Consider the following 27,631-nt stretch of genomic DNA (forward strand, 5'->3'; position numbering starts at 1 on the left):
GAAAACAACAAGGTTTGATGTCAAAAAGAACTTTTAATTGCCTTAAAAACAAGCACACAGTGTGATACAGAACGCCTTTTTTAGTGTCTTTAGTTACTTTAGATCTTAAAATTTACAATGAAATATTAAATACAGTATAGCTTTGAATACTTTTGTCATTATGCTATTTTGTAAACACTTGGGAAATATATGAAACTTAAAGGAACAGTATGTAGGATTGTGGTTAAAACTGGTACTGCAATATCACAACTGGTGGCCAATACACAACATGACAACATAAACATAATTTGAGGGCTGCAACTCCACTTTTTAAATGACAATATCCTGGCCGGCCCACTGTTGTCAGCGATATAAGTATTTGAAATGAAAATGGTTTCATCATGTCTGGTGACATATTAGGGCCATTTTATGATTAATTGATATACATTTCTTACATACTGTTCCTTTAAGGGTTTTGAGTTTAAATACAAATAGTCATGCAGAGCAAAGCCGTCGTGAACCATTCCAATGTGTTTCAGTTTAAAGCACTGTAATTCACTGCATAATAAAATTAAGTTAAATTCAATTAAAAGCAGTGCTGTAAATGTTGCTGCAGCTTAGCCCAATATAGGTTTACTGACTTTATAAAGCTTTGTATTGGAAACACACTGCCTGTAATGAATTTCTGAATTCCCCTCTTTGACCACACAACCATAAGTAATTTATGTACTAATAACCGTCAATGCAAGTGAGGGAAGTGATGACAGAAATTGTTCACTTTAGTTCACTTTTTAAAAAGTTTTCTTCTCATTTAACTGAGCCAAAAACAGATCCGAGTATGTTATGGTCAACAACTGAGGAACAAAATTATGCATAGCATTTAATTGTTTTTTTTATAAAGTTAAAATCCCTGTAAAAGCACAAAGGTATGGATTTGCAAATACAGAGCATTACTTATACTTAAGGCATTGTAAAGCATTTACCCATCATCCAACTGCCAAATCTAAATAGTCCAATGCATCAGCATGCATGTTATATTATATTTTACTACTGTACATTTAATGTACCTCTTTACCTTATTAATAACTAATACATGTCTTAGCAGTGATACATCTTCCACATGTGATTAAATAAGTACAACAGCATTTTGACTGTAGTGTATTGTATATAGAAAAGCGAGATTAACAAGAAGAGATTACAGTGCCAAGAGTTTCTAAAATAAATAAAACATTGTGTATTGATGTTTAACCTTGTAATAGGATCAGGGTGATACCATTGCCTCCATGTGATGATTTAGAGATAGGTTTGAAGGTTAAAAATACAGGTTAAACTTAAAATCCAGACCTGTCCATATGCCAAACATGAACGATGCACATGTACAATGAAATGTAGTAAACCAAATAAATGTTAAAAACAACAGTTTTACAAACAAAAACTCATATAATACATTTTATATTAGGAATAATTAAAGCAGTTAATCTCATTACAGGAATGATTTTACAGTTTTAACTGTTCATGAAATATCATCTGATCCAGAAAGAACCCATAATTCTTTTCAGTAGTAAATAATACTTTTTAAGAGCAGGTAATTATGATTGAATAAATCTCCATTCTTAAAAAAAAAAAGGAGTACACGCATGATATTGGGAAACGGAAAGGTCAGCCCAAACTGGCTTGGGGTGTCATTTGGGCTCCAGGGGAACCCCTTTGCTTGGTTTCCTGCAACTCATTGTCCAGCTCAGCACCAAGCCTTGGAAGTCCCTTTGCCTGACGCGGAGGAGTCGGAGGAGGTCGGGTAGGTGACTGAAGGATGTCTGCGTACCTTTGACTAGGTTTAGTCTCCCTTTGGAGAACTTTCCTGAGCAGTGGTTTCAAAAGCCCGATTGTGACCTGGCCTCCCTGAGCCTCAAAAGGTCCTAAGTTCTGTTCTGAAGACGGGAGGTTTGTCAATACAATATTGAGTATGCTCGTAACGCTCATGTCCTCTGGGCACAGAGTCCACAACAGATCCAAATAAGGGTCTAGGTCCCTGTGCTGGGACACTTCACACAACAGAGCGCTAAAAATCTCCTTGTTTAGAAACGGGCTCTGGCGGCAAAACTTCTCGGCGACTTGCGTGGCGCGCTCCCATCTGCGCTGTTCAATGAGGATTCGCAAAGCTTGCATTATCGCATTGGGTCGTTGACTGCACAAGAGCAGCTCCACTTCCAGGTGTTGGTCTTTACATGGAAGTGCCATTAAAGCCCTCTTGTAAAGTGGCAAGCTCTCGGAGCTCTCCTTAACACCGTAACTCCACGAAGAAGTGGAAGAATTGCCAGCCTGCTGGTGTGCCAGCTCAACAAACCTTGGCATCCAGCCTGGCTGGAATTTATAGATGGAGTGGCAAAGGAGCTCAAAGACCGGAAGTACAACATTCCCTGTAGTGCGTTTCTGTTGATTGTTGCAGTGAGCGAAGTTTGCCGTTTGCTGGATGGGGTTGAGTATAATCTTCCACAATTCAGCGGAGGCTTTAGAGGACAGTGAACCTTCACCATTGCACCCTAACTGCAGAGTGGCCTGCACGGCGTGCCAGGACTCAGTGGGAAAGAGATTGAAGATGCTGTTCAGGTATTGAAGGTTTTCCTTGTCGATTTCAGCGCTGAGCAGTCTGCAAACTTCCTGCTGCACCAGGCTTTCACAGTAGCTTTCCACATCTTTTTCAGAAGCCTTCACCATTGATGTTTTCATGTCCTCTAGCATAACAAGACTCCTTAGCTCTGCTTCAAGAGAGTTCATCAACCTCTCTTGACCCGAGGACTTTTTCTCTGCAGATTTGCTCTTCTGGTTGCTAAGGTAATCCCCGAGGATGGCAGCCAGGGATATGGGGGCTTGAAACATCCCCCCTTTTTTGAGCTTCTCCACTGTGAGCTGTGCGCTACTGAGACTTCTTTGCTGATAATACTTACATGCCTCCTCAAACACGGCCTCTACCAACAATGTGCTCGAGTCAACGGCTATTGAATTTGGCTTTGGTTTAGCATCCAGTTCTCTTGGTGTAACTATAAATAACCCGGTCTCTGAAAGCATTTGTGGAGATTGACTGTCCAAAGAGTTTACAAAGAGAAGGCCCTCCTTTTTCAGACTTATTCTTTCGATTTCCAGACCACATTTAGTATCTATCAAAAAAAGGGTCCTGCCTACTGTTAGTGCCAGGATTTCGTTATACATATTCAGGCTATTTTGTGTTCCACCAGTGCTCAGGCAATTGTCAGGCAATTTGTATATCTTTAATAGACTGCCATCCCTCTTCATAATGCACACCCATCTGGTGCTGAGGAGAAGCAGGAGGTCTCCACATCCAGCAGGTGAGAATCCACAGATATCAGGAGGATTTATGGTGGAGAGAATACCAATGCAGCCTGCAACTAGTCTCTTAAAATCAGACGATTCTTTGTTTGAACTTTTCATTAGAAGTGAACCACGACAGGTACTGTGGACTGTAAAAGTGTCAGATTCAGGGGACCACGCTAGAAAAACTTTGAAAACATCAGTCAGGTCTGGTAAAAGGTACACCAAATCCCCAGAAGTGATAGCAGTGTATCGAGGATTATTGAATAATGCAATTTTAACACCTCCCAAACTGACACCCCCCTCATTTACTTCTATAGTCTGTTTGCAGACACAGTATTTGAAGTTGCTGCAAGGGCTTTCACATGAGGGTCTCTCCTCACACCAAACAATGAAATTCCCACAAATACACACAGATACCACTTTTGCTGCTGGGCTGTTACACAGATCCACAGTCTGGAGTAATTGCCATCCCGGCCTGCACTCTAGGAATTTCCAAAATTCTGCTTTTCCGTTCTCAAAAATGACTGCAAGTACGCATGCTCCGTCTTCTTTGCTTTGGGCGATGTAAATGACATCCACTATCGAGACACTGCGGGTCAGCATTAGATCAGCGTGCTTCTGACATTGCATTAAATGGGGTTTGTGGTATCTGTCATATGTCATAAGACCGCTCGTGGGCTCACGCACGATGACATGAATGTGACGTCCATCTGGACTCAGACGAACATCTGACAGGCTTTGAGAAGCGACGTTGGAGTACGCCTGTTTTAAAAGCTCCTTTAAATCCGTTCCCCTCGTGAAATCGCCGAAATCGGTAACTTGCTCTAATTCAAGTCGAGTCATGTTTGCTGAAATACAGGTCGATGTGAAATAGGAAGCACGCGCGTTAAAACACTTTCACTTTGGACCAGTCAACATCCATAGTCTCCCCAAAACACGTCCATCGCTCATCTCACGAATTAACTCCATGGTCGCGAACGTTACAGCTTTATTACCCGATAAACTTGTGAAATAAACGTTAATTTCACTTGTGTCGCTGTCCCACTCCTCCTGACATCACGAGTTTGTTAATTTCCGGACACTGTGGTTGTCGTACAAAACCCAGGGAGTCGCCTATCTAGGCAGCGTTTTTTGTGCTTCAAGGCTCGCGCATTTTACGCCCATAAGTGTTGTCTAGGTAGGGAGCTCACTCAGTTTTGAAACACAGCCTATGATTCTTCACTCTGGAGAAAGGAGGAGTTTAAAGCTCACCCTCTACATAGGCTATCTTCTATCATTGGCAAAATGTATTTGGCTATATTGCTGTAAAATATTAATAAAAAAATATATTTTACAGTGGAAGCATTGCTGGGTCTAAATGCAAGTCAGAAAGACAAACAAACTCACAAATTTGTATCAACTTAATTATTGATGACTGGCACCATATAGTCAATTCTCATGCATGAACTGCTTTTAGTTTTTAAAAAAGAAATAATACACAATTTTAAGCGTTTTATGTTTTACAGGCATATTTTTATGCATTTATGCAATATTGCTTTTTTTCTTTGCCTATATTTGACTATACTGTTTATATTGCCTATGTACCTGTCATTCAACAATAACATTATATATTTATTTGCATTTTTCTCTTTTCGTCCAGACTTTAGTAAATATATATACCGTATATATATATATAAAATATGTACCATCTCTATTATATATATATATATATATATATATATATATATATATATATATATATATATATATATATTATATATTGGTTTTACAGTCTGTTATGAATGCTTTTATGTGTTATTATTTTACGTCACGCGCTTGTCGGAAGTGACGTTGGTAACAAACGCACTTCCTTTGATTCCCGCGAACTTGTGGACTGCGGATTTGTAAAGTTTGTAAGTTTTAATGATACATTACTATTGGCTAATCTCTTATACCCATTTTGATCATTTGCCCTCTGGCTTTGTTTTTTATGTCCGATCTTGTTTTTATTTGCAGTGGACAGCAAGTGCAGCCGTCATCAAAACCTGTTTGTTATTAAGTTATACCGAATAATACTTTATACTATTTAAGTTAAATGTTTACGCGAATTACATGCACGCAAGCTCTTACTGTAGTAGAAAATTTATTAAAATGTCTCACTAAGATCGGTTTGTTTACGTTGTCTACTAGTGTTGATTCGCTCCATTGCTATTAATTAGCAGGAAGGATGCCTTACTGTGTCAAAATAAAATACAGTAACGTTATTAGTGTGCTCTATAATGGCTACTACAGTATACTGCCATAATACTACACAGCATGCTGTGCTATTTATTAAAATACTAAATAAATAGTATACTGTATTTTTCTATTCTGTGTGTTATTCTCTTATAGGTCAAATCTAAGGGCTCGTGACATGGGTGATGAAGATGAGATTGGTGCTGGTCCCTCAGGTATCAGCGAGGAAGATGATGATCCAGCACGCAGAAGAGAGATCAGGAGCAAATACAGGGATCTCATCAATTCTGTCCAGCGTAAGTCCCTTAGCATGACCGTTGCTTTATTGATATGATTTGAGTTTGGTTTATGAAGTAGGTATGTCGAAAAGAACATCTATAAAGCACTTTTTCTTTCTCTCCATAGAAAATCGGGACGACATGTTAAACCCTGCTAACAATAAGCTCACGGATGTTTTGGAAGAAGCCAACAGACTTTTCGCAAATGTTAATATATGCTTACAAGTTCAGTAGAGGAGTTGGATGAATGATTTGTCACACCTTCAACAGTACAAACTTAGAGTAATGTCATGTGTGTATATATTTGTATGTGCACCTTTTCCTGTGTAGTTGTGATGGTGTTTCTTTGCTGTCAGTTAAACAGGCTCGTGAAGCAGCGCTGGACGCACAGCTCTTGGTACTTGCCACAGATCTCGGGAAGGAGAAAGCAAGCCAACTACATGCAGAAGGCTCTGCTTTTGACCCCAGTGCATTTGCAGAACATTTGGTATGGTACTCTTAAGGCTAGATCTTGTGTTGAAACAAACGTTGTACTGTTTTATTCTAAAATTATTTTTTCTTTGGTTGATCCTTCTAGTTGTCTTTCATGGGACTGAATCGCTTGGAGGACGACGATGATCCGAATGGAAATTTGAATGGATATTTGCCACAAGATGCCTGGCAGAAACTGGCAAAAAGATCTCAGTGCTGCTTCAGGACAGCCCCATCATTCCACTACATGTGAGCAATATTATGGCAATGAGATATTTGTAAAACTTGTTTAGGGTGATATATCATGAATAATAATTATGATATTTTTAATTAAATACATCAAAGCATAATCATTAATTGCAATATTTAAAAAAAAAAATTTTGGGGCTGAAACGTTTTTATAAAATAGAAATGTTATACAAACAATTTTATCAATATTTAAAAAAATATGCCTTAAACTGTGCTCTTTTTAAATCAAGGCTGGGCTCATTTTTGGCCGAGCCTCCTCCACCACGCCAGAGGGTTGAAAGACAGAGAAAAGCAGCCAGTAAAGAAGCAAAGCGAATTATGCCCACTCAGGTGTTAACTTTATAATGCACTCAATTATCCACTTATTTTTTAGCAATTCATGTATAACATTATTTTGAAAATGCAATTCAAAGCTTAAAAAAATGGAGGAGTCGCACCAAGAGGCAACAGAAAAGGAGGTTGAAAGAATTCTTGGATGTCTGCAGGGTTACTTTGCTGATGACCGTAAGCATATGAACAAATTTGTCTGTTTGTTGTGTTTTTGCATTATGTTGGTGTTACTGTAATATCAAACCGAAATAGGTGTAACCTGTCAAGACTGCTGCCATTTTGGTACCTGACTTTATAATAATATTTCTTAATAATAATTCAAGTGAACATTTAGCAGCACAATAAATGTTTTTGTGCAATACATTTAAATCATCGACATTTCTATGCGCAGCTGAGGATCCCATTTCGTACTACGAGTTCGTCATAGACCCTAACTCCTTCTCAAGAACTGTTGAGAACATATTTCATACATCTTTTCTCATAAGGGTGAGTTAAGAGTCTATAGCAGTTTTTAAGATTCAATTAAGTGTTGGAATTAATGTTCTTTATATCCCTGGCAGGACGGTCTGGCAAGGATCTACTTAGACAAGGATGGGCTTCCTTGTATAGGTAACATCTAGCCACTTTTTTGGTTGTATTTGGTTGAATTTGCTTGCAGACTAAATTCAATTTGTTTGTGATAGCTCAAGTAGAAGAAGGTGAGATGGAGCCCGGTGGAGCGACCACCCGTCATCAGTGTGTAATCTCTATCAGTCAGAAAAGCTGGAGGGTGAGCATGTCATGACTGTTTGGTGTGCTTTTGCATTCTTTCAGCAGTTGTTGTTTGTTGAATAACTTACAGATATCTCTTTGTTTTACTGGAGGGAATTGATTGAAGCCTTTGAAATTAAGCAAGCTTTAATTCCGGCTCCGAAAAATGTGTCGCAGGAAAGTTAAGTAGAGAACAATTGCCAACAACCACTTCAACATTCGTTTCAAGAATCAAAACATTGTTTATAACCTCTACAGTTTTTTAATGTTTAAAAGATCTTAATTTTAGAGGTTTTGTATTTTGTATAGTTTGTAATAAAAGTGTTTTATATAATAAATGTATAAAATTGCAGTCTATGATACATTACAAGACAAACGGATATGTTAGACAAAAGCTACGTTTATTAAGAGAGATCCAATGTGATCTTTTTTAAATGAAAACTAAAGTTGATTTGACTGCTATGTTTCAAGGTTCAAAGATCTTCATCTGTTATTGCTGTTTATCTCTGTTCAATCTCAAAGCATCAGTTTTGCCATAAAAATCATACTAGAGTATGAAAATAATATTTTTCTATGTGCTTCACACAGTGACCATCACAGATTCATTATTTCATAAAACAGGTTTGCATTGTAAAACCATTATGCAAATGTTTAATTCTTTTGCAAGTCAAAACTCTCTTTACAAAGCCCTCCTGCCACAGTTTGAGTGTCTTATCAAAAAGGATTCCCAAAAAAGAAAGATAAAAATGCTTTAACAAAATCACACTCCATTTGTTTAATTTTTAAAGGGGACATATCATGAAAATCCTTTTCCACGTTTAAGTGCTATAATTGGGTCCCCAGTGCTTCTATCAACCCATTAACTTCGTTGTGGTAAACCATTCTCTGCAAGCATGTGAAAAAATAGCGGATTGAAATTTGGCTCCCCTATTGATGTCAGAAGGGGATAACACCACCCCTTAATCTGCACTATCCAACCATGACGCTGCCATTTTAACTTGCTGTAATAAATGATCTATATGGTACTTTAAGCTAGAATTTTACATGCGTACACTGGGGAATTTTTTTAACATCTTAAAAAGTTTTGTGAAATGTCCTCTTTAAAACAAAACTGTAAAAACAATTCAAATAAATATTTTATCTTAGATGGATGCAGAGATTGCTTTTATACTGTGTACTTAAAAAACTAAAGTCAGTGTAATGTACTTCTGTTATGATTTCCCAAAACAAATCATTAGTCTTTGTACTAAAATGTGGTTGAACATATTAAAAGTATAATATAGGGTGACTTCAGGAAATATAGACTACATGTAAATAATACCACCTAGTGGCCAAATATTGTATTTTCGGAATTGATGCATTCTTTTGTAGTTTTTAATAAACATCAAATTTAAATAGAAATAGTTAAACAAGAAAAACTTAAGTAAAGGTAAATTTGATATAATTTAAGATGTCACTAGCTAGTTTGAGGGCAAATGTTGGTTAGTAGTTAGTACAATTTAGTAATATTTCAGTTTTATTTAAATAAAATAAAGAAATATGTTTAAAGAAATGAATATATTTTTTAAATTTTGAAGTAACTTGGGTAACAGGTTATAAAGGTTAAGACTGACAAATGTGGTAAACACTACAATATATGTAATGAAAATATAGTGAGATTATTTTTGACTTTTTGTGATACTGCACAAATGGTAGCCAAATTTTTTTTTCTTTAGTGTCACAGCACTCTAAAAAAATTGGTGCTAAATAGCACTAAGCTCGTAATCATGTGGGACCCATTTTTAGTGCTATATAGCACCTGAAGAACCATACAGGGGTGATATAGCACCACTATAGCACCAGATATGGTTCTATATAGCACAGTAGGGTTCTACATAGGTGCTATATGGCACTTAAAATGGTTCCCCTATGATTATTATTAATCAGTTTATCAAAGAATGAAACACTTTATCAACCCAATTAATGAACTACAAAAAAAAAAAACATGGTATGCATGTCTCTAAAATAAAAATTGAACACTGACATTTATTTAAAGTGCACATAATAATAAATAAAATAATTTTTAATTAGCAACATGTGTTTTGCCTTTACTTTTTGTTTAATACAAAATTATATTTGTTTGAAATCTCTAAATGAAATGTATTAAGAGAGGTCATTAGTGTCCATTTGCACATTGCTTTAGTCCTCCATATGCACACAGATTGGTCCAAGTTTGGATTAACCGTCATGTAGTTTGACCCCACAGACATCTGAAGCCTTTTAGAAGGATCTGTCTTGTGTTAGACTATAATCATCCCACTGCTGTCTGTAACTCTCATCACAAGACGCTGAAGTGTGAAAGTCCTTTCAGGTCAGTGTATAGTGTTCAAATTTTAGCGTCTAGATCTGTGTTGATTTTTTATTTTTGCTGTTTTTTATGTTTTAACAATTAAACAGGTTGGGTGCTGTTTTATACAACTGTGAGTGTTATAGCATTTGGTCCTGCAGAGGTGGTGTACTGTATTTAGTTTTGCACTAGAGCTGGTTATTTAAATTTATAAATAAAAAAATATCTGCTCAGGTCAGTGTGGTTGCATGCTTTATATAGTCTTACATTTCATACGGTTTGTCATGTTTCTTGAAATGTGTGTAGGTTTTTTATAGTGGTAAAGAATGCCTGTATTAAATACTAAAAAAATTTAATATTATTTAGGGCACAATTGTATCTCTCTTGCCTAATGTCAAACTTTAGTTATTTGTAACATTAAGGATGCAACTTAGCAATTTTTATACATAAATTAATCTGAGCTCTTAAGATCTTGTGGTAGATGCTTGTTGAAAGCCTCCAGTTTTCTGTGTATTATTTTATGGGGTGCAAAACCAAAATCATTGCATTTATTGTGATTTTATCTGATTGTAGCAGCTATATGAATGTCTTTATAGTCCTGTTTCGATTGGGTGCTGTCATCATTTTATCTCTGTCCATTTCATTTGATGCCGAGCATCACGTCATCCAGCATGCAGCTGTTGCTCTTTTAAACCATCTGATGTTCTACAACATATTTTCAGTCTTATTCTCGCTCTATATTTTTCTCTCCTCCCCCTCCTGCCCCTGCATGTGTGACGGTTGCTTTCGATAACAGAGGGGCTTTTTACCCCCTTACTGTGCTGCATCTCTTTGCATCACTGCCGAGCTGTAGAATCGAGGAAAATGTGAAGACGCCCATTTTGCTTTCTTGAACTGTGCTATTTATATAATTGCATTGTTATGTAAAAGACCATGGAGCATGGATGCCACAGATATACCCTGGGCATTGCAGTAGATGAGGCTTATTCACACACGCACACACACATCCTTGCACGCTTGCACTCGCTTACGCTCTGCCTGGATTGATCAGTGATGCCATGCCTCTGTAGTGGCAATGCAATTCTGGAAAGACTATTTTTGCAAGCCTTGTAGTGCCGCTGTCACGTCTCCTCAGGAGGACATGGACTACAGGATGGGAAACTGCATTGGAGTCGCACGCAGTCAGGTAACATCCTTCAGAAATCGCAGCTTGAATGGTACAGTGAGATTGAGTGAGAGGAGATGCGATGGGTTGCGGAGATGCGGTGTGGTTGCCTGTGCAGGCAGAAGGGGGATGAGAGGCAGTATTTGTGTTTGAATGGGCTGACGTCAGGGGGATATGAAAGGAAGGAGCGTGATTTTTTTGCCAGTCTCTTCTTGTGCTGGCCTGTAGTGGTCGGAGCTCAGAAGAGGAAGAGAAGGAAAGGGGGATAGAAGGAAGAAAAAGGGGGAGGGGCAAAGGACACTATACAAGATCTGTACAGTAGAGGGTAAAAATGGCAGTCTGATGATAAATGGAAGCCTGTATTTTTAGTCAGGATGGCAACAGGCAAATTAAATGTATATACCAAGCTGAAAGTAAGAAAAGCAATTCTGTTGTCTGATGCTCCTATATGACAATAAATGAAATACTGATATAAGCCTTGTTTGGTTAGAAAGAAATGGATATTGTCTTGATGCCTTACTAATTATTTATTAATGAAAATCTCTTGTTTGTGTGATTACACATTGATCATGTACTACAGTCCTGCTATAACAGTGCACTTACAGTCTTGGCTATACGTTATACACTCACCTAAAGGATTATTAGGAACACCATACTAATACTGTGTTTGACCCCCTTGTGCCTTCAGAACTGCCTTAATTCTATTGGGCATTGATTTAACAAGGTGCTGAAAGCATTCTTTAGAAATGTTGGCCCATATTGATAGGATAGCATCTTGCAGTTGATGGAGATTTGTGGGACGCATATCCAGGGCACAAAGCTCCCATCCACCACATCCCAAAGATGCTCTATTGGGTTGAGATCTGGTGACTGTGGGGGCCATTTTAGTACAGTGAACTCATTGTCATGTTCAAGAAACCAATTTGAAATGATTCGAGCTTTGTGACATGGTGCATTATCCTGCTGGAAGTAGCCATCAGAGGATGGGTATATGGTGATCATAAAGGGATGGAGATGGTCAGAAACAATGCTCTGGTAGGCCATGGCATTTAAACGATGCCTAATTGGCACTAAGGGGCCTAAAGTGTGCCAAGTAAACATCCCCCACACCATTACACCACCACCACCAGTCTGCACAGTGGTAACAAGGCATGATGGATCCATGTTCTCATTCTGTTTACGCCAAATTCTGACTTTATCATCTGAGTGTCTCAACAGAAATCGAGACTCATCAGACCAGGCAACATTTTTCCAGTCTTCAACTGTCCAATTTTGGTGAGCTTGTGCAAATTGTAGCCTCTTTTTCCTATTTGTAGTGGAGATAAGTGGTACCCGGTGGGGTCTTCTGCTGTTGTAACCCATCCGCCTCAATGTTGTGCGTGTTGTGGCTTCACAAATGCTTTGCTACATACCTCGGTTGTAACAAGTGGTTATTTCAGTCAAAGTTGCTCTTCTATCAGCTTGAATCAGTCGGCCAATTCTCCTCTGACCTCTAGCATCAACAAGGCATTTTGTGCCGCATACTGGATGTTTTTCCATTTTCACTCCATTCTTTGTAAACCCTAGAAATGGTTGTGCGTGAAAATCCCAGCAACTGAGTAGATTGTGAAATACTCAGACCGGCCCGTCAGGCACCAACAACCATACCACGCTCGAAATTCCTTAAATCACCTTTCTTTTCCATTCTGACATTCAGTTTGGAGTTCAGGAGATTGTCTTGACCAGGGCCACACCCCTAAATGCATTGAAGTAAGTGCCATGTGATTGGATGATTAGATAATTGATTAGAAAATTGAACAGGTGTTTCTAATAATCCTTTAGGTGAGTGTAGTTTTTGTGAATTTTATTGTTTGTATGGCATAGCAAAACATGACTACAGAATAATGGTTGCCAATCATGTTACCAATTGACCTAATAAGATGCAAATTGGTCCTTCAGCTGTTCCTTATATGTACATTTAAAATTTCTGGTCTCTTATTGCTATACCTGTCCCAACTTTTTTGGAATGTGTAGCTTTTATGAAATCCAAAATGAGGCAATATTTGGAATGACATTTCAAAATGTCTCACTTTCAACATTTGATATGTTATCTATATTCTGTTTTGAAGTTTATGAGATATAAGTTTTATTCCATTCCTTTTTTACTCACAATTTCTACAGTGTCCCAACTTTTCAGATTTGGGGTTGTAAAAGTAAAATAAATGTATGCTGTTGCAGAAGTGTGCAAGCAAATAGGTATATAATAACAAATAACAAATAATATAATGCATGTGTTGATTTTGTTATGTAATGCAAAGAATTGTGGAAGGAAACAAATGGGATTTAATTGAAAGGAAAACAAAACATGGCAATATTTAACTATAAATATATGAAGAGTTTCGTTGCAAAACGAGATAAATCCATTTTTTACATTTTTGTTAAAACATGTTTATTATTATGTTATCATCTTGTTATTTTGTTTTGTGGTGCTATTTAGCTGTATTTTTAAAGTTATGAAGGTTTAAATCAAAACAAACCAACTGCAGTTGAATTGATATTAATTGGAATGCACAACCAAAAAACTTGATTTCTGAAAAATAAAAAAAAACGGAGTTATCTCGTTTTGCAACGAAACTCTTCATATATAGAATGCCTGCATTGGTTTGTCTCGTTTTGAGCCAATGCTGGGATAAAACAATAACCCATCATTTTTAAATTGTGCTTTTTACAATATTGCATTGTTTCAAAGCAACTTTACATACTAAATGAAAGAAAATACCAACCCAACATAGGTTTATTTATAACAGTTCGTTTTGTTCAATATTTACTGAACCATCCCACTTTTTTAGCGTGTAAGAACATACAGTACAAAGAGAATTTGCAATGAACGAGAATGCAACTTTGCAAGCAAAACCATTAAATTTACCTAAGCATTGAAGAAAAGTGGTACTAACAATGTTCAAAACCCCAAGGTAAAATCTCACAGGAAGCAAGCCAACACGGGGAAACCAAACGTCCAATGATGTGTAAATGGAGAGTGAAGTGGAGAATTAATGTGAAATTAAGTGGCCATATTTTACAAAGTGCATGTGCAATTGCTTTAAACCATGTTGACAGGCTTAAGAGATTTTGTTTGTTTACAAATGTTACCAGGAGCCTGGGCAGCTGACATTGTCATCTCTAAATCATCCAGGTCATTGCATACCCCCCTTTCCCCCATGCTCTCCATGTCAGCCCACTGCTTTACGCCCCCCCCCCCCCACACACCCCCTCTGTTTATGCCCCGTCTGCACTGTCGCCAGCCTTATGAAAATATAGCAACCCGGTGTGTCATTTACCTCAGGAGAGAAGTTTGTTTGCTGTGGCCCACTGTAAGGAAAACAGTGTAAGGAGCGTGGGTTTGGATAAATGCTTATATACTTGTATGTTAGGTGAGTGCGTGCACTGTTTGTGTGAGTTTTTGATTTTACTTTGCTGTTGTTCCTTATTGTGATTTACACAGTGACCTACACTAGTTTAAGAGTTTTACCTATTAATTACTATAAATTACACTGTAAAAAAATCTTTTTGCTGCCTTAACTTTTTTAGTTAAATCAACTCAGATTTACGGGTTATTTAGGCTTATTATTGTTTGTCTTGACAAGATATGAGTTGCTACAAATTATAAAATGAGGTTGACTACTATATTTTATAAGTTGTAACAACTCATCTCAAGATAAGTGGTGGTAAGTTGGAATGATTTGTAAATCTGAGTTGATTTAACTAAAAAATTTAAGGCAGCAGAGAATTTTTACTCTGTACCTGTAAATGTGCCCATAAATTAATCCTTTAGCTAATGCATTTGGCAAAATTATGGCACAATAACTACTGTACAGTATCAGAACACTATGTTTTGTCTATGTCCTTGCAGCATGAAGTCAATTCAACCTACTATTTTAAGTTTTGGCCTGTGAAAAGTTGACATAACTTATAAAATCAAGTTGAAATTGTTTACCGGTAACTTAAATTTTAAGTTAAAGTAACATAAAAATATATGTTGATTTGACAAAAATGCTGCATATTTCTTACAGTGTAGTAGTCCAGGAATAAAAAGGACATATTCGGGTTCCACCTAATGGATGTTCCCATGTCACCTGCCATTTGAAGCCCTTAAAGGTGCAGTGTGTAACTTTTAGCGGCATCTAGTGGTGATGTTCCCATGTTACCTGGCATTTGAAGCCCTTAAAGGTGCAGTGTGTAAATTTTAGCTGGATCTAGTGGTGAGGTTCAGCATGGCTCAGTCCACTGCTCTTCCCTTGCTTTTGAAATGCATAGAGAAGCTACGGTAGCCACCCCCCAAAAAATGTCATAGACGGGGACAACTTAGTAAAAAAAGTTTGTCCGTTAAGGGTTTCTGTAGAAACATGGCGGCACAAAATGGCGACTTCCACGTAAGGGGACCCTCTGTGTATGTAGATAAAAACATCTCATTCTAAGGCAATAAAAACATAACGGTTCATTATAAAAAGTTCTTTATACACACCTGATAATATAGTTTTGTATATTATTTTGCATTTCTGTCAAGATATCCTTTTAAAATATATAAATTAAAATATATAGGATATATAGGATATATATATATATATATATATATATATATATATATATATATATATATATATATATAGGATAATAACATTTGATATTACAAAATACAAGACAATTAACAGGACTATATGTCTTGTAAATCTGTAATGTGAGATATATCACTGAGAACATGTTTTTGGAGTAAGATTTGTTCTAGCATCATATTGGCTTACAAGCTATAGTGGGACAAAAACTTTAAGTTTTTAAACCAGTTCTTTCTTCATCTTATGTTATTGTCTTTGTTTACCACAAGAGTCTGTCCAAATCTGGTTATGCCGTCTCAGAAAAAGGTACAAAAGTTGTCACTGGGGTGGTATACCTTTTAAAAAGGCCATTTTTGGTACACATATATTACTCGAGGTACCAGTATGTACCTCTAAGGAACCAATATTCACCTTTTTTTTTGGAAAAGGTGCCACCCCAGTGACAACTTGTGTACCTTCTTGTACCTTCTTGAGTCTGTGAGAAGAGATGATCTAAACTTTATTATTCGGTGCATTATTTGTGTGAAAGTTGTTGTTGTATATATAATACACCCCTGTCTGTTTAGAAGGCAAACTGATGCACATGACTCGTGGCTTTAAGGGAAGACTTAAATAACGGGTGACAGACTGATCTATTTATAACAAGTTTCACATTCAGGTTTGGACTAACATGTACAGCACACAAACAGTTCAGTAGCATAGGAGTCTTACCAGCTGATATCGCCTGGTTTGTTTTTTGTAGTTTGAAAATAATTTAATGAGATGGTATATTGATATCATATCTCATTCTTCCACATGTATTGTGGGAGATGTTTTTCAATTTGATACCTGTATAGAAGGAAAGCTGCATACATATTCCATTGAAACGTCAGATTGCTTTTAAGCTTATAGTTTAATTTCAATCATTGACTCACTGATATGTCCTTATTCTGTTAATATTAAAGATTTCAAGGTTATCACAGAATATTCTTTACATCATGTAGGATGATTTTATGTAGAAAACAACATTAGCTGGATTTTCACAGGCAGAACGAGTATTTAAGTATTCAATTTTTTTATGTTTTAGGTCAGTTGCACTATAATTGCTTACAGAAGGGAGAGACTAGAGTAATAATTGTCTACCCACAAACACACTGTATACTCACACAATATGTCAAATGATGAGCTTACTACACCAGATTAAACTACTGACACAGCTAATGCATCAAAGACTCCCAAACTGTTTCACGATGCCAAGCAAACATCACCTATCAGATATTCTCAATGTATTCTTTCACAAAACAGTATGAATGTAAACTCTCGCCTTCATGAATGCTGAAAGATCATGGAAATAAACACACAGCTGTATGTGTGTTAGACAGATGGGATGATCAGTTCTGGGTTTCCCCACATGAGAGTCTGTTGTAGTTGCGGTTATTTGAGGGGGCAGAGACATGACGGATGCTCCAGGAGCTTTCCACTGGCTACAGATCAGCAGTGTGTGTGAAATCCCGCAAGACACAGATTTACGTTTGTAATGAGCTTGTGGTTGTGAGCTTGGGCTCTGTCCAGATGTCTGTTAGGCCCATCTAGAAGAGCTTTCTTCATGGGATATTAAGACTTACTAACTTTAATGCAGTGAACAGCTCAAGTCAAATGTGCCGGAAAACATGACTGTGGAAATGTGGCCCATGGGAATCGTTTATCCCTGCAGATTTTCCACTTTAACATCAACCACACCAAAGCTTCTGAAAGTACACTTTCAATTGTGCACTGTCAGAAACAATTGTCAAAAAATGGTCCTTATACTCTAGCTGTCATGGGCGGTCACTTTTATAAAAATATATACCTTTGCACCTAAAGAGTTTATATTAGTACCTCAATGGTACATGTATACATTTGTGTACCTAAATGGGTTAGGGCAGTGGTTCTCAAACTTTTTTGGCATGCCATGTGGCCCCCCTTGTGTACGGTGCATCCTTTCATGCCTCCCCCAAAGAAAATGTATTACATAACACATTCCAAAACTTTAAATTTGAGTTAAGCAAAACATATTAAATTTTAAAATGTATGCTTGTAATGTGCTGTTGGTTAGTAGCCTTATTTATCTGAGGCTTAATTACACAGAATGTATGATATATTAATGTATTTATAAAATGTCATAAAACTGGGGCCCCCCTTGCACGTTCTCAGGGCCCCCCAGGGGGCCCCGTCCCCCAGTTTGAGAACCACTGGGTTAGGGCCTCTCTAGAGGATACTGTCCCATTAACAGAACAGATTGGATTTTTTTTTTTGTATATATTTGACAGTTTCTTTTTCTAAGAGCGTAGAAAGGTTCTGGTAAATGTGAGATTTTCCTCGCCACCCTGCGAATTAAGAAGCTGTACTACTGGACAGCAGCTCTGCACTTTGTTCTGCTTTCACCAGAGCCTCTTAATCTCAACACATGACACATACTTACATATTTTACTCCTTGCTTCGCACAAGCTCAGCTTTATCTGGATGTCTGGTGAAGAAATTGTTTGTAAATCCTTGACAGTGTCCTTTCCGCTATCTGGTCCCTCAGTCTGCCAGAGGTGGTCTGTGTTGGGTTTCAGTGGTGGTCTGATGTGAAGGGGTCACCTGACAGCCCCGCTCAACAAGATGGGGAATGAAAACAGCACTCAGGAGTTGCCGGTAAGAGGGAATGATTGTCTGTTAAGTGTGCTCAGGCTTAAACTATCATGGGTTTGGAGCTGTTATGACATCTGTTAGTATTCTAACACCGACTTTCATGCTGCCTGCTTAAAATTGCCTTTGTGATAATACAGTAGCACAGACTGGGATTTTCACTTTTCATATCTGTTATTACTGTGTTGTCAAACATTTGGTCTGAATTTAGATGTAAAAGAATGCAGATGAGATGTGCGTGTGTGGTAGTTTTATATTTTACTGTGTCTGCTCTCCCTATAATTTAAAGAGAGAGTGCATTCAAAAATAGTAATTCTGTCATCATTTACTAATCCTCATGTTGTTTCAAACTATGATTTTCTTACTTAATGGAAGGGACCAAAGTCTGTTAAATTCCTAAAGAGGACCATAAAAGCAGTAAAATTGTCATCCATATAATCTGTATGCTATATTCCAAAAAAAAACAGAATTTATTACTCATGTCATATGGACTGAAATTTCTTTTTTAAAGCCATTATTCAATGAAAATCTTGCTTGACAGCTGTTGTCACCGTTTGGGCAATTCCATGCAAATGTCAACCATATAATGAAAAGTAAAGTTTTTCCTTAAATGTTTAACCTGAAATCTCAAATGTAACTATTTGGTGGTTTAATTACCCATGCAAAGTCTCTGTTAAAGTTTTTAAAGCATTTTTGCATAGTGTAAGTGTAAAGAATTGTCACGTCCACAATGTAAAAATGTCATGTCCATAACGTTGTTTTTTCCGCATAGATGCCTTACAAAAATTAAGATAAAATGAATATTAAATGTTTTTTGAAGAGCCACCCGTTTGTGCATTATAATTCACAGAATTTGTTGTCTCCCAAAACCTTTTGGTCACATACATAACACATGCATGTTACCCATAAAACATGTAAATAAACTGATATTTTTCTGGTGTCTGGACTCTATCATCAGGGGTTTAGGAATATAAAAACAGATTATTTAATATAAGAAAGACATTCTCAATGAATTATTTATATTTATTTAAAGAGGACTATCATGAAAATCTGATCAACCTAAAAAATGTGAAAAGATCAACCCAGTAACTTAGTTTTGCTTATCCATTCTCTGCAAGCATGTGAAAAAATAGGTCATTGAACTTTGGCTCCCCTTGTGATGTCAAAAGGGGATAATACCGCCCCTTAATCTGCACTATCCAACCACGGCACTACCATTTAGTGCAGAGATTAGCTCATTTGCATTTTAAGATTACACCCAAAAACTGAAATTTTTTACTCACACTTACAAAGTGGCAATTTTAACATGCTATAATAAATTATCTATATGCTATTTTGAGCTAGAACTTCACATATGTACTCTGGGAACACCAAAGATTTATTTTATATTTTTAAAAAGTCTTGTGAAATGTCCCCTTTAAATTTATTATGTAATATTTATATTATGTTAAGTTTTGACTGCAAATGTCACATTCATAACGCTGGATTTTACCTATATACATGGTAAAAGTAAAAGTTGGATAAATTTAAAAAATTACTTCAATTGGTAATGCCTAAAAAATTTCACTTTATGTTAAAATTGTTGAAATACTTCAAGTGTTATCAATAAAGTATTTTTTTAAAGTTTGTTCACCTTACATTTTCACTTAAAGTAAGATTTTTTTTGTTTATAAAACCTAATTTTTTTTAGGTGTTACCAATTGAAGTAAGTTTTTTAAGTAGAGCAGCTTTCACTTTTTACAGTTTAGGCTCCTTTAAAATGGAAATATCAACTTGGACATTGCTTTTAAAAACGTTTCTGTTCTATGGAAGAAAGTCGTATGGGTTTCAAAAGACATGACAGTGAGCAACTGATGTTTGTGTGATATTCCTTCAAACCTTATTGGGTCAGTTTTCCGGACAGGGGTTATCCTAGTCCCCGTCTAAATTGCATATTTGAGTTCTCTTAATTTAAAAACATCTTACACTGTCAAATCTTATCACATTTTAGTGCCATCAAGATGCAGAACCAGTAATGTTTTATGTCAGGTATGTTTGTAAAAGCGACTTATATGTCCTAATATAATTAAGGCCTAATCCTGGCTTAATATAAACCATGTCCGGAAAACTGCCCCTTAAAGTTTGCAAAGACTTTTACTGCTTACACAATTCTTTACTATTTATACACTATTTATAACCTGTTGTTTGTTCCTTAATGGATCCCCTAAGCCTCGAGGAATTTGTTGGACAAAGTTATGTTACATTGAACAAACTACAAAACTTGAAATTTAGGGATTAACCAATAGGAGTTAACGTGTGCTCTTCTTTTCTTAGTTTGTTCTCAAAGTTTACTTTAAGTATTCCTGGTTTGCTTTTAACACTGAAGCTTGCATGAGCATATTTTGCCTTGCATTTCTTTAATGGTCATTGCTTTTAACACAACTGCAAAGGGTCTCATTTTACGTCGCACTTATTTGTCTCTGCCACAGGAGGGCGCTCCAGATAACGTGGTGCTATTTCCTCCAGAAGAAACCGAGTTTGAGTCGTTTTCTGAGGTACTGGATGGCTGGTGCATGTGTGTGTATAGTTTTTGTAACTGCATTGCTTTGCTACGATAACTTTTATTCCGAAATTGGCACGTGATTGCAGTTAGCAAAATATTTAGGGAATATACTGTAGCCTACAGCAGCAAGTGTTTGCTTAATAGTTTGCCAAATAAGGAGTTTGCTCTCTGTTCAAACAATGTTAACAATGCAGTGATCTGAATTAGCTAACACAGTAAGCCATAATGTTTAAGGGGAAGGGGGTCATTAGAGGGCCCCTACAAATTGAGGCACTGGGCAGGCAATCATGTCTGTATTCTTTCTGAAAGCATAAACGTTAAGTGTGTACATATTTGTTTTTTATCTTACAGAAGCTTGAAAGTCTGTGTAAAACATGATTCCTAACAGTATGATACTGTAAGATCGACCTTTGGCACATTTCCCAATATTCACCTGCAGTGTGTGCATCAGAAAGCCCACAGCAGGAAGTGACAGAACAGCAGCAGATATAAGAGAGCAGGAGGTAACTAGAGAGGGAGGGGCCAAGAGGGAGCAGCGGGAGGGAGTGTTTAGCTGGAGAGGAGGGAGGGATCACTACTCAAGTTGCCAGTGAGTGTCCTAGTATGAGCCTTTGTACTAGTAGTTACTCTCTAGAGGAGCGTACTGTACTGTACACACTTCCTGGGACTAGCAGGGTTTTCCTCTGAATGCCCTCAGAAGGGCACGGATCTGTAGCTGTGGAGGGAAGCTGAGTCAGGAGACTTTGGAGGACATAGACAGGGCAGCAGCATGTGTTGCAGCATGTTTGTGCCTTTAACCGGCTGAACCATAACAAGCACACGTCTCTCTGCTAAGGCACTCTGGGAGTTAAGAGCTCAGGGGTGCTGCACTGTGAAGCCGCAGCGTGGTGTTGCAAACGTGTGTGTGTTTCTTCTTACAAGGTGAGTTTGGGACTTTGCTTTCTTCACGCTGCTGCAATTGTGAGTTGGGGACAGAGCTCAAAGTATGGATTAACTTACCTTAGGGCATTTCAGTATAAAATTACATTCAAGTATTGGGAAGTATTGAAACTTTTTGCAATCTTATGAAAACTATTCTAAACAAAAATTGGCTATGCTTTAATAATCTTTTAACAGAAGTCTCTTTGGGGTCACCATTAGTATAAAACATAAATAAAATGAAGATGCTAATCACTGTTTTTGAATGCATAAATTCAATATTATGGGCCCCATTTTATATCATTTATGGCAATCATTTCTATTTTTATTTATGAATAACTAACTAGAAGTCAGTCTTACTTGTGTGGGGCTTAGCTATAAAATGCCATGGCAACCAATAGCCCTACAAAGGATCCATGATAGCTAACAACAGGGATTTACTGTAGTTGGTCTGTAAAAGGGGCAGGGAGAAAGAGACCATATAGGGTCTGCATTTCAGGATCATTCATACTGCAGGTCAAAGGACAAATAAAATGTTATTACTACTAGTTACTGGTTATTACCATTTCTATTCCTTAAGTCGGCCAACAGAGCCGGGTAAAGGAAGCTCTGGACTTAAATCTTCTACACATACAGAGAGATGTAGATTACTACATGTGATGTACTGTGATGTGTGCTTACTGAAGTTGTTTAGATATAAGTTCAGAGCCCAAACAGGAAGCTGTGGAACTTGAACTCTACCGTGAGAAACAAGATCATAGATTATTTATCTAGGTGTGAAGAATTGGGTTATTATGGTATGAGCAAACTGTTACATATCACTTTCAAATGAATAGGAAGTTTAAAAAAGTACTATATGATCACGAAGACTTTCTGGCTATTGCTTATTGCTTTGAATAAAATACAAGTATTGTAACACATTTTGAAATATTTATTATATAATATTCGTATATAATGCGAATTATACATATCTGAGTCCAGCAGTGGTCTGTTTAGGTATTTATTTTATTAGCAGTTTGAGAATAAGCTTAAAGGCGGAGTCCACGATGTTTGAAAGCCAATGTTGATATTTGAAATCACCCAAACAAACACGCCCCTACCCCAATAGAATCTGGACCTTCTGTTGATAGACCCGCCGCACACATACGCATGCATTTAAGATGGAATGGACTGCAAGTTTGTGCCACATCTGACGGTTCATGTTTTCACAATATATGTGCTTTAATGGAAGCAATAAAATGTGACATTGTGCCCAAAGTTGGTATAAAATGTTTCCACAGATACTGATAGCCGATTATTCAGAAGGATATCTGCCGATACTGATACACTCAAAAAAATATTTAGGCCTAATTCATAAGATTTAAGTATTTTGATTACATGTAACATTTCCATCCATTTGGATTACATACTTCTAATCTAAAAAAAACAAATAAACTTTATATGATAGATATTTTTTAGATATATTTAAATGAAACCAATAAAATTTATGTAATAGTTTTACTTAATCCAATGTGTTTTAAATGCATTAAAAAAATTGATTATGTATTCTTTATTAATAAACCCAATTCACTTAAAATGCATTACATTTAGATATCTTACTAATAAACCATTTATACATTTATATATTCCTCCCCCATTCACCCTCCTAAATCACAATATGCTATAACAAAAAAAACACAAAAAATAAAAGAAGAGCCAGACCACTTGGTTTTACATATTATCAATTTATTTAATACTTCAAGGCATTACTCATAAGGCAGCAAAAAAGAGCAGCTAACAACTAGCATGACAGCCATGGCTTATACACCTCGTAATGTGTGCAAAAATAAATAAATACGTGTGTTTCAGACATTTCAGCCACAATCAACCTCAATCCACAAATAAGTGCAAACATTTTGAGCAAACAGGCTGCAGAAATACAAAAAACCCTGTAAAACTCGAGGTAGACATAAATCAGGGACAACAACATTACTTTAACATTTTCAGAAATCTGTGACATGATGTAATAATAATAATTTAGAATGATTGGGTGGTAAGAAAAAAAAAACACACATTGGCACATTGCTTAGTGTTTTGAGTGGCTGTGTGCCATTAACAATTTTCATGCATCTCTAATTACATGTTAGATATACATCAATTACATTTTTCAAAAACTTTTCAACTTTTAAAATTGTTAAAGCAATATTCCAATTTAATAAAACAAAAATCCCGACAATTTTCTAACCCCATATGTTTATGTTTTACTTTGTTCAGTCAAGAAGAAATAAAGTTTGAGTTAAAGATTCCAGGATTTTTCTCAATTCAAGACTATTTGACCTCAAGCTTACAGCTTCAATGCAGATCTAAAAGGGCTCCAAACTATACCGAATAAGGCACAAGGGTCCCATCCAGCCAAATGACCGTCATTTTCAAAAATAAAAATAAAAGAGGACTTTTAACTCACAACAAATTCCCACTAGCCGTGTGACACGCTAGCATGACATAATTGAAACTACTGCTCCAGCGTTTACAAGCGAGGAGAAAGAGGAGCGTTCAGATGTTGTTGTATGCTAAATGATACTACCTAATGTCTTTGGGTCCGTTTATTATTTAAAATGGTCCACAAATGTGCGTTTCACATTTGTGATGTGTAAACTTCAACGTTATTACATAGTACACAATGTCGCACTGTGTATCACATGGATAATGCAAGACAAGTTGTTGTGTTTTAAAAGTTTTCTTGCCAAAAATGATAATCTTTTGAATAGATAAAACCCTTATGCCTCGTTTGGGATCGTTTAGAGCCCTTTAAAGCTGCCTTGAAACTTAACTGTTGAGGTCCAATAAGGTCTATTAAATTAAGAAAAATCCTGGAATGTCTCTCTCAATAAACAATTTCTTCTCGACTGAACAAAAAAAGACAAGCATTTTCGATGACAGACAGTAAATTATCAGGATTTTTGTTTAATGAAAGTGCAATATTCCTTTAATGTTAAAAAGTTCACTTGTAAATGTACAAAAATGTACCCACTTTGAGGGGGATGCATCAGCGTGTCTGTCAGGTATTCACTGAAGCATCTTTCAGTAATTGCTTGGTTGTATCAAGTCCAGTTCCATTAGGATTTTTTGAAAGGTCAAAGGTGCACCTGATGTTCTTCTGGTAGTTCGGTTTAAGTGCATAAATGAGTCCAAAAAGTAATTTCACACCCATGTGTGACACCAAGTAGGTTTTGCAAAACTTCCACTGTCTGTGCAATCCCCAACTCACCAATTTCACAATTCTGGAGAAGAACAACAAAAAAATCAGTCCCAATAGCAGTCAAAGTGAAATTTTTAAAAAATGTGCAGGCAAATTGTTTTACAAACTCTGATATTTAAAATATGTAGACTGATTCAAATGTGTAAAATAATAGAACATTAGTCACAAACCCATCAAAAGACCTGAAAACAGATAATCACCTTGTTTAAACATCTAGTTATCCATAAGATATTTATATACACACACGTGCACATACATACATATATATAAATAAATAGATATAAAAATAGAGTAGGTTGACATACACTTACCACATATTCTTTAATCTGTCTCTCCATGCCTTCTTTGAGGTAGATACAGATGTCTTCAACTAGAACAAGACAAAAAAAACCACATTATTTAATGATTTTCTTTAACAATATTTTATGTAGATAATAGTTTTTATAGAGACAGATAAAGATTTTGTGAGACGAAGAGTATGTATTTTTCTGTTTCAGAAATATTGTGTCCCAGCATGTGTGTACACTACCGGTGAAATGTTTTTAAGCCTCTTATGCTAATTAATCATAACTGCATTTATTGAAAAAAAAAAACCCTACCTGTTTCCAATATTGACAATAAATCATCATATTAAAATGATTTCTAAATGATCATTTGACACTGGAATGATGAAAATCCAGCTTTGCATCAGAAATCAATATCTTTGTAGCATAACTTACATACCCTGTCTAGCAGGTTGTCCCACCATATAGACGATGAAATGATGCTGTATCTGTAAAAAAAAAGTTTTAGTTAGACACACAATGCACTCAACAACATAGTATAATTGTAACATTCTTTTGTTAATAAAGTCACAGAGATTATGATTATTTTATTCTGATAAGCCTATAGTAGCCTATGGCTTTATTTATTTCTTAGGTTTCAAACATTAAACCACAAAAATTAACCAATAAAAGCAACAGACATTGCAGGGTAACTTCCAACAGACCGTCTGTGTAGTGAGGTGTATTTTACTCTGAAACATGCAACGCGTCACACATGTAATTAAACAACAGACAATTATATTTAAGATAATCACATCAAACTTGTTAACTTTACTCACCTACAATTTGGCGATTGTAGACTAGTGAGATGACGATCTAGTCCAATGCAAAATGGCGAAGTCCATGTGCTGTAGCGTCTATTTTTGATTATGGCGCCACCTCCTGACTGGAGTGTGAATAGACGTCATTTCCGCTTCTACTAAAGTCAGTTTCCTGAAATTTGTATGTAAAGCAATCTCATAGAATTTATCCGGTTTGTTTCACGGCTAGATTTATTTAATTCATATTCATACATTTTAACTGATTAAATCTAATACTTTTTAAATTGAACAGATTTATATATATTCTAATAAATCGGATTACATATATTTTAAAAAACGAGTATTTAAATAAAATCTAAATGATCCAAATACTTAAAAGCTAATATTGCCAGGAATCGTTTTTTTGAGTGTAGTTTGGTGGTTATATTGACTTGGATTAACTAAATTCAAAGGTTACATTTTCTGAATGTTATTCATTCATAATGACCATTAAAATTAACCATTAAACTAGGGTGTTTTTTTAGAGATTTATTGCATTTACCTGTTCTCTTTTGATTGACAGGTTATATCAGCCATGACTATCGGCTGTTTTTAAACTTTACTTCTTTTGACCAATGTCGATCATTGGCTGATATATCGATGCATCTCTAGCCCATAGAAATTATTGTGAAGGAGGTATAAGTCAGATAGAAAGCATCACATCTCTTTTTACACCACACAAAGTATTAACTTTAAAAAAAATAGTAAATCTTTTAAAACTACAATTTTGGGTTATTTCCTAAAAATGAAAAAGTTGTGATTTAAATCATTTTAAAGTTTTTTTTTTAAAGTTTATAACATTACAAATCACACAAAAGTCCTTGTTTTCTAGTCTGAATGTGTGTAAATGAATCCTCAGGTTGATGGAGGATAGTCTTAGCATTTGCTTGGGAGCAACCCAGGTGCTGAAGGAGAGAGAGAGAGAGAGTTAGGAACACAGTACAGCAATACCATTGATTTTTCCGATGTAAGAAATGCATCCTGTTCTTCAGGAGTGTTGCTGTTTTCTGTGGAAAACATAAATGGTATAATTTCAGCCAGTCATCTGTCACTATTAAACAGCATGTATTCCAGGTTTGGTGAACAAATAAAGTCACTAAAAAGTGAATGGAAATTGATCCCTTAGGATTGTCTGCAGTTGGAAGAGGATGTTTAATTTGATACTGTGCCCTGATTTGAATTGAGTGATGTTTGTGCTCAAAAAAGCCTGTGAATGTTGTGTATCAGTGCATTAATACATTAATGTCTTAAAGCTCTGTGTAATTTTGTATGCATGTGTGTGTAGTAGTCAATGATAATGAAAACAATGGTCAATGGATGTGGGGGTGTAATGCACCTCTAATGTGACTTTTGTTCCCATGAGCGTGAAACATGATCCTCTTTAACTGTACAAAGACTTGCCTGTGAATCATACTGTCTGTCAATGAGTGTATTTTTAAGGGATAAGAGTTCTTACAAAGTATTTATTACACAAACGATA

The 27,631-nt window shown here is 36.3% G+C and overlaps 3 protein-coding genes and 1 long non-coding RNA gene across 16 annotated transcripts in view; 2 read left to right on the forward strand and 2 right to left on the reverse strand.

The window, feature by feature from the left end:
- Positions 1–846: 846 nt before the first annotated feature.
- Positions 847–4,397, reverse strand: hps6 (HPS6 biogenesis of lysosomal organelles complex 2 subunit 3). Its single transcript, XM_055169842.2, has one exon. It carries the CDS (start codon positions 4,150–4,152, stop codon positions 1,639–1,641), a length of 2,514 nt encoding a protein of 837 aa, XP_055025817.2. The 5' UTR covers positions 4,153–4,397; the 3' UTR covers positions 847–1,638.
- A 678-nt stretch (positions 4,398–5,075) lies between these two features.
- nsmce4a (NSE4 homolog A, SMC5-SMC6 complex component) lies at positions 5,076–8,170 on the forward strand. 2 transcript variants are annotated; one of them, XM_073873313.1, is made up of 12 exons: positions 5,076–5,201; positions 5,305–5,346; positions 5,678–5,819; positions 5,929–6,008; positions 6,157–6,288; positions 6,379–6,521; positions 6,752–6,851; positions 6,935–7,025; positions 7,243–7,337; positions 7,412–7,460; positions 7,535–7,613; positions 7,709–8,170. In XM_073873313.1, exons 1-12 carry the CDS (start codon positions 5,091–5,093, stop codon positions 7,785–7,787), a joined length of 1,143 nt encoding a protein of 380 aa, XP_073729414.1. In that variant the 5' UTR covers positions 5,076–5,090; the 3' UTR covers positions 7,788–8,170. The 2 variants fall into 2 exon arrangements, with proteins under 2 accessions (XP_073729414.1, XP_073729415.1); XM_073873314.1 differs by lacking the exon at positions 5,305–5,346 and having other exon boundaries at positions 5,094–5,201; positions 5,680–5,819; positions 7,709–7,953.
- Positions 8,171–10,695: 2,525 nt separating this feature from the next.
- Positions 10,696–27,631, forward strand: part of tacc2 (transforming, acidic coiled-coil containing protein 2) — a 79,132-nt gene continuing 62,196 nt past the window's right edge. For 6 of the 12 annotated variants that reach the window (XM_073873317.1, XM_073873318.1, XM_073873322.1 and 3 more), the window contains exon 1: positions 10,700–11,113. In XM_073873317.1, the coding sequence (XP_073729418.1) occupies positions 11,003–11,113 (111 nt within the window). In that variant the 5' untranslated portion in view covers positions 10,700–11,002. Of the gene's footprint in view, positions 11,114–18,226; positions 18,337–20,798; positions 20,865–27,631 lie in introns of all 12 variants that reach the window. The other 6 variants (XM_073873315.1, XM_073873327.1, XM_073873326.1 and 3 more) reach the window with 6 other exon arrangements.
- Positions 23,272–26,218, reverse strand: LOC141368808 (uncharacterized). The gene is made up of 4 exons (XR_012372161.1): positions 26,131–26,218; positions 25,752–25,800; positions 25,340–25,398; positions 23,272–25,050 (listed from the first exon to the last, which is right to left on the reverse strand). It is a non-coding gene; the product is annotated as an uncharacterized lncRNA (long non-coding RNA).

Source organism: Misgurnus anguillicaudatus, chromosome 11 (genome assembly GCF_027580225.2).
Source record: "Misgurnus anguillicaudatus chromosome 11, ASM2758022v2, whole genome shotgun sequence".
NCBI classification, from domain to species: Eukaryota; Metazoa; Chordata; class Actinopteri; order Cypriniformes; family Cobitidae; genus Misgurnus; species Misgurnus anguillicaudatus.